The sequence below is a fragment of the Dromiciops gliroides genome, chromosome 2, assembly GCF_019393635.1.
Source record: "Dromiciops gliroides isolate mDroGli1 chromosome 2, mDroGli1.pri, whole genome shotgun sequence".
Lineage (NCBI taxonomy): Eukaryota > Metazoa > Chordata > Mammalia > Microbiotheria > Microbiotheriidae > Dromiciops > Dromiciops gliroides.
The window spans coordinates 369,503,336-369,515,383 of record NC_057862.1 but is presented as its reverse complement, the minus strand read 5'-3'; the positions used below and the strand labels follow the sequence as shown (position 1 = coordinate 369,515,383).

Below are 12,048 nucleotides of genomic sequence, written 5' to 3'. Positions count from 1 at the left end.
AAAGTCATAAATTTTAAGCCTAAAATCAACTGAAATGAAAAATAAATATTTAGAGGTATTCTAAACATAGGAGCTGAAAGGCTGGGTTTTGACTTTAAAACATCAGATTAATAATAACCAAAAGATTTATACATTTGTGCATTAGCCTTTCTATATAAAATGCCTAATGGTATCTGTGTCTTGTTTATTCTCACCCATCCAAGGGAAAATGGTGCTTTACAACAATTTACTAACATGAATTTGATACTGAATTCATTCAAATCAGATCAGATTCTATTAAGAGCAGGCAGAGCCAATTTTAAGAACACAAAGAGCAGAGCTTGAAAATAGTACTGTTCACAAGAACCTTTAAGTTACAGAATGTTATTAAACTGTGATAACTCTGGGATTTTGTTCCCTGGAAATCTGCAGTCTACTAAATTAATCTTAATGGCAGTATATGGCATACCTGTAAACAAACAGCTAATGTAGATGCAACTTTACATCTTACTTTAATTGTAAGCAGTGGAAGAGATGGAATTTCTTGGGATTATAAACTGATTTACTTATAAGCCTATGATCTCACTTTGACTGGGGAAACATATCCAAAGATGCCAAATCTTGTCATTTCCATCACCACAAAATCTCTTCCAAAAGCCTCCTTTTCTCTAATCACATAGTCACAACCATAATTCAGACCTTTATTGGTTTTTGTAAGTCATAACTTATTGCAATAGCCTAACAGGTCTCCTCCTTCAAGTCTCTCCCCATTCTAATCCATCCTTCAGATATGTCAAAGTGACTTTCCAAAAGCACAGGTTACCAGCTCTACTGGATAAACTCTAGGGGGTCCCCTATTACCTCTGGAATTAAATATAAACTCCTTTGTTTGGCATTTAAAGTGCCCCACAACCTGGCCTCTTCCTACCTTTGAAATCATACATCTTACTTGGTTTACACACACTACAGTCTAGCCATACTGGTTTACTTGCCAGCCTTCCCATTTCCTTTCTCACTGCATTTTCACTGGCTGTTTCCCATTGCTGGTATCACCTTTCCTTCTTAATTGAACTCTAGTGATTGCTGACTCCCTTCAAGACTCAAGCCAAGCACCACCTTCTGCATATAGCCTTAGCTCGTTCCTTAATCTCCAAGGTTATCTTGGTATGTACTTTGTATGTATCTCGTAAATACCTATATATGAACATGCTGTCTCTCTTGTTATAATGCAAGCTCTCTGAGTATAGAACAGTTCTGCTTTTTTGTCACTATTTCCACAATGCTTAGCACATGGAAGGTACTTCATAAATGCTTACTGATAAATTAGCAATTCACCCTATGAGAGGAATATGCAAAGGGTTACCAAAGGGGAACTGCTAAATGGCATATCTCTAAACTATTGATTGCTGAGAAGGTCAGAGTGTCAGTTCTGTAAAGGCTGTGAAAAGGTAACCCTGACCAACAAATGAACTGAAGGTCTTCCACCTATCAGACCACAAACAAGCTCTGGTATTTCAACCCTTGAATGATATGAGGTAATGATATATAAATCAGCTGTTTCAAAAATAGTTTGCAAAACTTTACCCCAAAATCAAACAGGGTTAAAGGAATCTTGACTTTATATACCTAAAAAAGTCTGTTACTTTCAGAACCAGATGCAACAAAAGTTTAATGTTGTAACAGCTTGTGAAAAACTTAAAATGTCTACTCTGCTAGGCATGGCCCTTTTCATAGGATGGGGGAAATCCTGCTCTGTTCCAAATCCCTGAATAATACAGATTAGACAGACTAGATGTTCTAATTAGCAAAGAAGGGTTGGTAAAGCTGTATCTACATTTCTCCCTCCCCTGAGAACCTTAGAAATAATCATGATGACCCCCAAATAAAGAGAGAAACCACTGGCTAGACTTTGGGAAGCTTGGAATGTTTGAGACATCTTCACATTCTTTACCTGTGTTATCATCTTAGCCCATGGTCACTGGTTTCTCCTTTGCATTTCACAAAGTAACCATTATTTGTAATCCCTCCCAAAGACATGAGTTCTGCCTCGTGGTTCTTGACCTCTCTATGAGGATCATTTGCCTATAACTGGAAATGTAGGTTCTGACATTTAGATTGATTTATTTCCCTTATGCACAAAAAGTGGGGAATGTGGGATTAGGACTCTAGGTCTGTCTAGCGTATCTGCTGTGCTTTTAGAAAGCTTGATATTACTATGAAGGCTAACTTGAAGAAACTAAGGGGAATCTTGTTGCCTCTAAACAGAATAAAAGGCTTGTACTACTAGCTTATATAATTTTTTAAAAACCATTATCTTTTAGCATTTTACTTTTTTCTGAATACTCTGGAGTCTCCCATAGAATTTTCTAAGCCTCAAGTGTTTTTGAATGAGTCCATAAAATTTTGTGAGCAGTTCTTTAGACTCCTTAATCTTCTAAAATGTTAAGCTCTGTGATTCCCATCTTTTGATTGTTTCCCCAAGATTTCAAAAGGTTTCATTTTGCTCTACCTGTTGAGAGGTACTTGCTATCCAGACAAGACTTGAAATTTATATTGGTTCTCTTCCATGTAGCTATGTATTATCAATAAAGGAAACATGCCATAACCCTGTAATTATCAGAATATTGGTGGATTATTCCTTCCAGAGTTCCTAAAATCCTTCACTGGTTCTGCTCTCTAGGACCTTTGGGAATGAACTTGTTACTGTAGTCATATTCATTTACTTACTATTTACCATACTTTGGATGTTTCCTTTGCTTATGTGATCTCTCACCTGGAATGCTCTCACTCCACCTTTCTGAATCCTACAGATCCTTCCAAGCCCAGCTCAAATTCCAACTCTTCTGTGCCACCTTCCTAGATCACACTAGCTCCACTGTGATCTCCTTCTCTTCTCAGAAGACTGAATCCAAGGTATTCCCTTAGTATCTGCTCATTTGGCAATTACCTTCTATTGCCTTGTATTATCAGTAATTCTCCTAGGTGTTGATGTTTTGCCTCTCCAACTACACTATAAGCTTCTGGAGGTACATCACATACTCTTCATGTCCCACAGTGCATAATAGCAAGCATGAAACAGCCACTTAATACTTACTGCATTGAAATAAAAATATTTGAACTCAATTAGCTCTTGATGTCCTTTATTTAAGCTTGAGAAAAATATGGAAAAAAACAACAACAACAAAAAATAACCCTCAAGTAAAAGAAGTGGAGATAGCAATGTAGGAGGTTTTAAAAACTATTAGGAAAACCAAAGTCTTAAGCTCACCTTTACGTCAGACACTTGTGCACCAAGCTTGCTGAGTCCCACGATGGAGTAGAAAGCAGTTTCCAAATCTGAGAATGGCTGATTCAAAGAGGATTTCAATCGTTCAACATCACGCTGAGTGAGGTAGTGGCTGGGTGTTAGGGCCTGGATGATTGTGATTGTTAGGGCCAAGAATAAGATGGTGTTGGAACCTGGGGGGAAATGTGTTTATTTTAATAATGACTATTAAATAAGTTGCATTCTATTCTGATGTCATTTAGAGTTACTGATAACCCAGAAAAGACTGCTGACATTTATAACTACTATGATTATACAAGATAGGTATGGGAGAATTTTTGTGGAGAGTATCTTGGTTTTTTTTAGAGTATGTATTCTTATGGGGAGGAAAGTTAACTGTTCCCAAATAACAAAGATTGTCCTAATGCCCTCTGATCATGACAGTCTCTGGTAAAAAATCCTCATGGCTCCTCAATAACAGACTGGTAGTAAGAGTCCACCATAGATTTCCAGTCTCCCCAGAAAAAAAATCTTGATTACAATTTAATGCTAGAGTGCAAAGAAGGACAAAGAGCCAAGGCTTTTCACTTACACAAATGAAGTGGTAGAAGTAGCTAGGACATATGGTTAAGAGAATGAACTTTATATAAAATATCTACATAATTGAGGGAAAAGAAAGATTTCTAGCCTCAGCTCTCATAAACTCCCTTTTCACATATCCTAGAGTAGGAACCAGAATGCTTATCTGAGGTGTCTCTCTCCTCCCTACTGTCCTGGGGCTGCTAACATCCAGGGTGTCATGGCCATCACATCCCACTCTTAGGCTGCTTTTCCATTGGGGAAAAAAGTTACTACCCCTATCAAAAAAGAAAAAAAAGGGAGAAAATTGGGCCCTGTAACACTGTCTTGACTAGAAAACTTGGCCATACATGATGGCCAAGATCAGCATGGATGGTTCTCACTAGCGCTGTCCAGCATCTTCCCCAGCTGAAAACTTCTTGGAAGGCAAAAGTTGCCTTACACCCTTCCTCTGGTTTCCCTCACATTGGACACAAAAAAAAAGAACTGTTTTATCAGTGACTATAGTAACAGATGGTAAGTCTCCATTTAAACAATCTAGACACACACACACCATGCTACCTAGAGAACTACTCCAATCAACTAAGGGAGTATCACCTCAGTCATGACCTGCAGGGGCATTTGAACATCATTTTAATTAGAGCCTTGGGCCAATTTAGTATCTCTACACTTGGTATTCTCCATGCACTATGGCTAGCAAATTCTTGCTGTTTTTCTCAGATCTCTGTGATTCGAAAGCACCTTTTGTCTGGGTGAAAATCTCCTTTCCCCTGATAACTTCTTTTTTTTTGCTTGTTTTTTAATTTTTTCCCCCTGATAACTTCTTAATCAACCAATAAGCATTAATTAAGTACTTACTACATATGCCCTAGGCATAGCACTAAACCCATTCCTTTCCAATTCAGCCTTTGCCCTCCCTTTCCACTGTGCCCCATGAAATGCTTCTCCATTGTTAACAAACTTCTCTCATTCTAGATCTCTCCCTTTCTTACCTTCTCATCTGTGGTTCCCATTTCACTTAAACCTAGTTTTCTTCTAAAGATATCACATTTCTAGGCACCCTGGGCAAAGCTGGCTGCTCTACTCTTACTTGAACACATATGGCCTGGAGTGGGGCAGCTAGGTGGCACAGTGGATAGAGCACTGGTCCTGGAGTCAGGAGGACCTGAGTTCAAATCCGACCTCAGACACTTGACACTTACTAGCTGTGTGACCCTGGGAAAGTCACTTAACCCCAATTGCCTCACCTAAGGGGAAAAAAAGATAAATACTACTTAGGGGCAGCTAGATGGTGCAGTGGATAGAGCACTGGCCCTGGAGTCAGGAGTACCTGAGTTCAAATCTGGCCTCAGACACTTAACACTTACTAGCTGTGTGACCCTGGGCAAGTCACTTAACCCCAATTGCCTCACTAAAATAAATTTTAAAAAAAACATACGGCCTGGAGTAAAATTTGGCATACTTCTTACTTCACGTCGCCACTTTCAGACCCTCTGTCACTATCACTCTGTAACTAGACCTCCTTTAAAGTTTTCTTCATTTTGTCCAGATTCTTGTTATCCATGAACAGAAGGGAAGGAGAGGTCACTCTCTTCTGCAATAAATTCAGTACCCAATTCAGTCTCATATCTTTGTCTTTATTTACCTTGGCCTCTCAGTTCTTCAACCTCAAATCCCACGACCTATTTCTAGACTACTACTTCAACCACTCCCAAAAGCAAATATGTCCCAGACTCCACTCCCAAAACAATCTGCCTCAGGTGTTAGAATTCGTAGTTCATAATGTTTTACATAATCATACATGTATAACCCATATCTGATTGTTTGCCGGCTTAAAAGGGGAAAGGGGAGGGAGGGAAAGAGGGATAAAAATTGGAACCCCAAACCATAAACAAACAAGTTTATTAAAAAAAAAAAAAGAATTCCTAGTTCACCCAAACTACACCAAGAGTCATTCCCTGAACATGACTCTGACCTCCTCTATTCCTTTGTTCATGGGGATTCCTCCACCTAGAATATCCTTTTCCACAGCCCCCTCCCTACCTCCTCCAGGTAGGTTGGAGTCCTGGCCCCATCACTTACTAGCTTTGTGATGTTAGGCAAGTTACTTAACCTCTCTGAGCCTACTTCCTCATCTGTAAAACAGAGATAAAACTTACATTATTACTTGCAGTTGTTGCAGAAGGCAAATAAGATCAGAAATATAAAGTGTTTATAGATGTAAACTATTATTACTTTTGAAATTCCATTGGTCCTTCATGGACCAGTTTAAATGTAACCGCATCCACAATTCCCTCTTCTAACCCCAATAGTAACTGTTATCACTTATAGCATTCTATCTTAAAGATTAGTTATGGGGGGGGGCAGCTATGTGGCTCAGGGGATAAAGCACCGGCCTTGGATTCAGGAGGACCTGAGTTCAAATCTGGCCTCAGACACTTGACACTTACTAGCTGTGTGACCTTGAGCAAGTCACTTAACCCCCACTGCCCTACCAAAAAAAAAAAAAAAAAGATTAGTTATTGGGGTACTTGTGTCCTCCCCATTACTAGACCATAAGCTCTCAAAGAGCAAGCACCAAGGCTCACTCATTTTTCCATTCCCCATAGCACCTAGCAATGAATCTTGCCCTTGGATGGTCCTGCATAAATATTTGCTTAATAAGTTAAATGAAATAAAACTGTACTCAGCAAATACCTATAGAATGTGTGCTATGTAAGAGATATTGTGTTAGTCTTCACAAATCAACAACTGAGAAGAAATTAGAACTGCCAAGCCTATTCCCATAGAGTCTTCCCTTTTCCACTATCTGCCTTCCAATCTATACTATCATGCTGCTGCCAGACCAGTTTTCTATGTGCACAGACGTATTCATAACCCATCCCTGACTCTCTCCTTGTCTTCCAGATAAAACTGAAATTTCTTTGCCTGATGTGCAAGGCTCTCCAATCTGGCATTACCCTCTAGTTCTCTCCTTTGAGTATTCTAGCATTAGCCAAAATGGATTATTCATAGTCCCTACTTATTCCAGTCTCCATAATTTTGCTCATTGTTCCCTATGCCTGGAATACCAACTCTCATTAAATTCCTACCCATCTTTTAAAGCACAACTTAAATAATTAATCTGCCAGGAAACTTCCCCTGACACTGTCCTCTTCAGGGCTGAACAATCTCCTTCCCCACCCTGCCAACTTCATTTAGCACATTGTGTTATAATACTGTATATATTATCTGTGTATAAATCATATATCACTAATAGACTAAGCTGCCAGGGATACTGCATGAGGCCAGGGAATGTAGAAACACCCCTCCTACACCCTAACATAGTGTTCTGTATATAGCAGATGCTTAATAGATATTGGCAATGGAGCCAACCACAGGGAGGATCTAAAATACCATGTAAGCTTCTATTTAAGAGAGAAGGGAATGTATGATGAAAAGCAAGATGATCTGGTGGAAAGACTAGAACTGAAGTTACAGAACCTAGGTTGCAACCCCAGATCTGCTATTTACTACTCATGTGACTTTAGACAATCAGTCATCCTCTCTAAGACTCGGTTTCCTTACTTGTAAATGAAGTTGTTTCAGTAACCTCTTAAAATCAATTCCAGCTCTAAACCTAGGACTCAATGACACAGTGGAATGGGTAACAGAAAGCCTGGGTTTGAATTCCAATTCTGCTACATACTGGCTGTGTGACCTCTCTGTACCTCAATTTCCTCAGCTGTAAAATGGAGATAATATTTGGGTATTATAAGGATCAAACAAAGAATGTCAAAATACTTCATAAACTACATAAATAACAAGTGTTATTCCCTATGTAGTGTTTAGCCATCACACTTCTCTTGGGCCTTAATTTCTTCCTCAGTGAAATGAGAGGGTAAAAGAATGTATGGATCTGATCTTTACAATGGGCTTTCAGGTTTATAAAACATTTTACATACATTATCTTATTTGTTTCTAAGAAAATAGGCTCAGAAAGCTTAAGTGATTTCCTCAGGATCATACACAGTAAGTGTAAAGCAAGATTCAAACCTTGGTCTTTCTGACTCCAAAGTACACCATTCTATCTTCTAGGTCAGGATATTTCCAAATCCTTCAATAATGATCCCTCTAAATCCTTTCATCTATGTGGTTGTTGTGGTTCAGTTATGTCCAACTCTTCATGACACCATTTGCAGTTTTCTTGGCAAAGATACTGGAGTGGTTTGCCATTTTCTTCTCCAGGTTATTTTACAGATGAGGAAACCGAGGCAAACAGGGTTAAGTGACTTGCCCAGGGTCACACAGATAATAAATGTCTAAAGCCAGATTTGATCTCAGGAAGATGAAATTTCCTGATTCCAGGCCTAGAGTTCCATCCACTGAGCCACCTAGCTGCCTATTTCCATCTTAGGCTCAAGTAACAAAAATCAAAGCAACATTACCACTGTTATTGGAAAGAGTATAACAAACTCCTGTCAGATGGCTGAACTCACAATACAGTGATCCCCTGTAGCATCCCTTCCAGGCCACTACTCTATGCTATGTGTTAGATTTTATTAAACTCCCTCAAGGCAGAGAGTTTCATTTTTTTATCTGATGGAGTGGTATACTAGAAAAGCACTCACTGACTTGAGGCAGAGCACTTAGATTCAAATACAGTCAGTCAACAAACATCCATTAAGTCCCAACTTCATAACCAGGCACAGTGCTGAACACCAGAGATACAAAGAAACAGAAAAGACAGCCCCCAGCTCTCAAGGAGCTCAGTCTATTTGGGGGAGACAACATACAAACAGCAACATAGAAACAAATTATATACAGGATAAATTGGAACTAATCAGTAGAGGGGAAAACTGAGAGATTGGGAAAGACTTCTTGTAAAGGTGGAATCTTAGCCAGGAATTGAAAGAAGCCAGGAAACAGAGATGAGAACGGACTGTTCCAGGCATGGAGGGATAGCCAGTAAAAATGCCCAATTGGGATATAGAGTGTCTTCCTAAAGGTACAGCAAAGAGACCACTATCCCAGGTTCTTGGGGAGTATAAAGTTTAAGAAGACTGAACAAGCAGGATATGATTATCAATGGCTTTGAATGCCAGAGGGGGTTTTATAAGGCTAGAGGCAATCAAATGAAGCACTGGACAGTGATGGAGCTTGGAGTCAGGAAGACTCCAGTTCAAATCTGACCTCAAGTACTATGTGACCTTGGGCAAGTAACTTAACCCATCTGCTGCCATGTTCTCAATTATAAAATGAAGATTAATAATAGCACCTACTTCCAGGGTTGTTTTTGGGCACAGGACCTGGAAGGCAGTAGGAACTATATCAATGCAAGCTATTATTATTATAATACTTCATCCTGAAGGTGATAGTGAGTCATTAGAATTTATTGAGTAGCCTGCCATGAGTAGATCTGCACTTTAGGAAGATCACTTTGACAGTTGAGTGAAAGATGCACTGGAATGGGAAGATGTGTGGCCAGCCGACAACCAGAAGGCTATTTCAACAGTCCAGGTGTGAGATGATAAAGGCCTGCACCAGGGCAGTGGAGAGAAGGGGGCATGTATAAGAGATGTTATGAAGGTATGATAGATAGGATTTGGCAACAGAACGGATATGGGAACTGAGAGAGAGGCTTTGAGGATGATTCCTTGGTTGTTAGTCTTGGTGACTGGGAAGATGGTGGTACCATTGACAGAAATAGGGAAGTTTGGAAGGAGGGAAGATTTAGAGTGAAAGATAATGAGTTAAGCTTTGGACATGTTGGGTGTAAGATGCCTACAGGACATCAAGTTCAAGATAATCCAATAAGCAGATGGAGATGTGAGTCTGGAGGTCAGCAGAGAGATTAAGGTTCATAAGTAGATGTGAGAATCATTAACAAAAAAATGCTAACTGAATCTATGGGAACTGATGAGAACACCAAAGGAGATAGCAGAGAGAGAAAAAAAGGAGGGCCCAGGTCAGAGTTCTGTGGGACACCATCTCTCCTTAGTTAGTGGGCATGGCCAAGATGAAGATCCAGCAAAAGAGACTGAGAAGGAGCAGTCAGATGGGTAGGAGAAGAACCAGGAGAGAGAGGTGTCAAAAAAATCCAGAGAGAAAATGGAATCTAGGAGAAGAGAGTGATCAACTCTGTCAAAGTTCCATTCCATTCCTAGTACTACACATGTGACCATGGACAAGTCATTTACTTTCCCTGGACCTCAGTTTCCCAATCTGCAAAACGAGAGGGTTGGACTAGACAGCCTCTTATGTTCTTCTCTCCTGGGGTCTAAAGACTGGATCCTGGCAGCACAGCAAGCCCTGGAATTCTTATCAGATTGTAAGCTCCTTGAGGGCAGGAGCTGTTTTTTGCCTCAGTGTATCCCCAGCACTTAGCACAGTGCCAGGCACACACTAAGCGTTTAATACACGTTGACTGATCGAATGAATGAAAGAAATAAAGGTTTGCTGATGGAATGAATGAACTCAAGCATTTTTAGCCAACAACTTTCCAGGTACCATCTGAGCCTCCGACTCTTCCTACTCCTGCTTGGCAAATCATTTCACTTCTTTGGGCCTCAGTTTCCTCAAGTGGGGTTAATTAACACTAACACTCCCTACTTCCCAGCTTCCTACAGGGCTGCTTCGAGTAATGTTTCTCTAACCTAAAATCGCCATCGAAACATGAATTCCCATTCCCACCAGGAGCACGAGGCTACTTTCCCTGACGCTGCCCGAGGCCCAAACACATTTGCTACATCACCTTTTCTCCAATTCCCCACCCTAGGTTAAAGCCAGCACGTCCCCCTTCCCCCCCCCCCCCCGCCTCGCTGCGGAGCCCTCCCCGCCCCCACGCACCCCCAACAGGAGGACGTCCCGCTGGGGTTGGGCCGCTCGGGGACCCGTAAAGTCCCTGAGAATCTCTCCCTCCCCTCCCCTCCTCCCTGCCCTCCCCTGCGAAACCGGAACGTGCAGATGACCCTGTTCCGCAAGGGAGGGAGAACACGCCTTTCCTGCTCAAGTGCAGGGCGCATTCGGCTTCCACCGTCTCCCTTTTGGGAGACAAGGACCTCGCGGGTCCCCTCCCCAAGATCAAGCCAGGGCCATACCCAACGCCTCACCCGGGACCGCCATTTCTCCGAGCTCCAGCCCAGGATCTGGCGCGCCGCAGACTTCCGCCCAAGAAAGTGGTTCCAACTAAACGGCGGAGGTGGACAGGCTATGCAAGAGTATCTTCTCCCGAGAATGGGCACCAATAACAGGTTGTTAATCCCCAATCAAAATCTCTTAGACATCTTCGTAAAGCTGTGATGTGAATATTACGGGAAGGGTCCTGAAATGCCTACACAGTCTGTGCGTCGAGTCCCGTTCACCCCCAAGAGTAGAGCCTGCATGGAATAGTCCGCGTAGCAACCGTTAAGCTCCCGGTGGTTCAGGAAAACGGCTAGAAAGGCGGAATCCGGACCAGAAACGGGGCTTCTGCTGATTGGCCAGTTGCCTTGTCATTCATCAGCCTTCCCATAGCTCATTTTAAAGAGACAGTAGGCTTTGGCTGGGAAGAAGCGGGGAGAGGAATGAGGAAGCTCGAAATTTTGGCATATTCATTTGGGAAAGCAGCTATGTAACTCTAATAATTTTAATTGCTTGACGCACCACAACTCTCTTGCTCCTCAGCTTTGCAAACCTCAAAGCCATATAGAAATGGAAACCATTTATTGCATATTAGCGTTTCCCCTAGGACTCCACCCACTGGGAAGGAGTTGCTACAAGGACTGTTCTTTCCATTTTATAGATGAGAATACTGAGTCTTAAACGTCACACGCCTAGTAAAATGTAGGAGCGAACTCTTCGCAATTGCTGCTCCTTAGCTTTCAAGACCTAGGTTCTTCCAATTGCACCACTCTGCTCAAAGAGAGTGAAAGATCAGATTTATGGCATGTTCCTCTACGAACAAAGGAGAAGGTGATAGTTTTATAGAGGAAAGAAGGGGGTGGGGGGGGGACAGACTTAGGACTGAAAAGTTACAGCTGTTTGGGGAATGAGGATGCTAGCTATTGGGGAGTGGGATACATGAAACAGTAAATATGTCATATTCCTAATTTAAGATTATTGTCACTACCTGGTCCTGATCACGTAGCAGGTACATCTGGCCCAATTAGGCTCCTATAAATTTCAAGGCGCCCAACTTCCTCCGTTATCTGACTAACCACTCTCTGGTTAATTAACTGCTTTGCTTTTCCAAGGAAAGAGTACCT

General features: G+C 41.4%; 1 protein-coding gene across 5 annotated transcripts in view; it reads right to left on the bottom strand.

Annotated features, from left to right (window-relative positions):
• Nucleotides 1–11,214, bottom strand: part of RPN2 (ribophorin II) — a 53,399-nt gene extending 42,185 nt beyond the window's left edge. For 2 of the 5 annotated variants that reach the window (XM_043984048.1, XM_043984047.1), the window contains exons 1-2: nt 10,903–11,211; nt 3,248–3,438 (exon numbers count right to left, since the gene is read on the bottom strand). In XM_043984048.1, coding sequence (XP_043839983.1) covers nt 3,248–3,438; nt 10,903–10,927 — 216 coding nt within the window. In that variant the 5' untranslated portion in view covers nt 10,928–11,211. Of the gene's footprint in view, nt 1–3,247; nt 3,439–10,902 lie in introns of all 5 variants that reach the window. The other 3 variants (XM_043984045.1, XM_043984046.1, XM_043984049.1) reach the window with 3 other exon arrangements.
• Nucleotides 11,215–12,048: the final 834 nt, after the last annotated feature.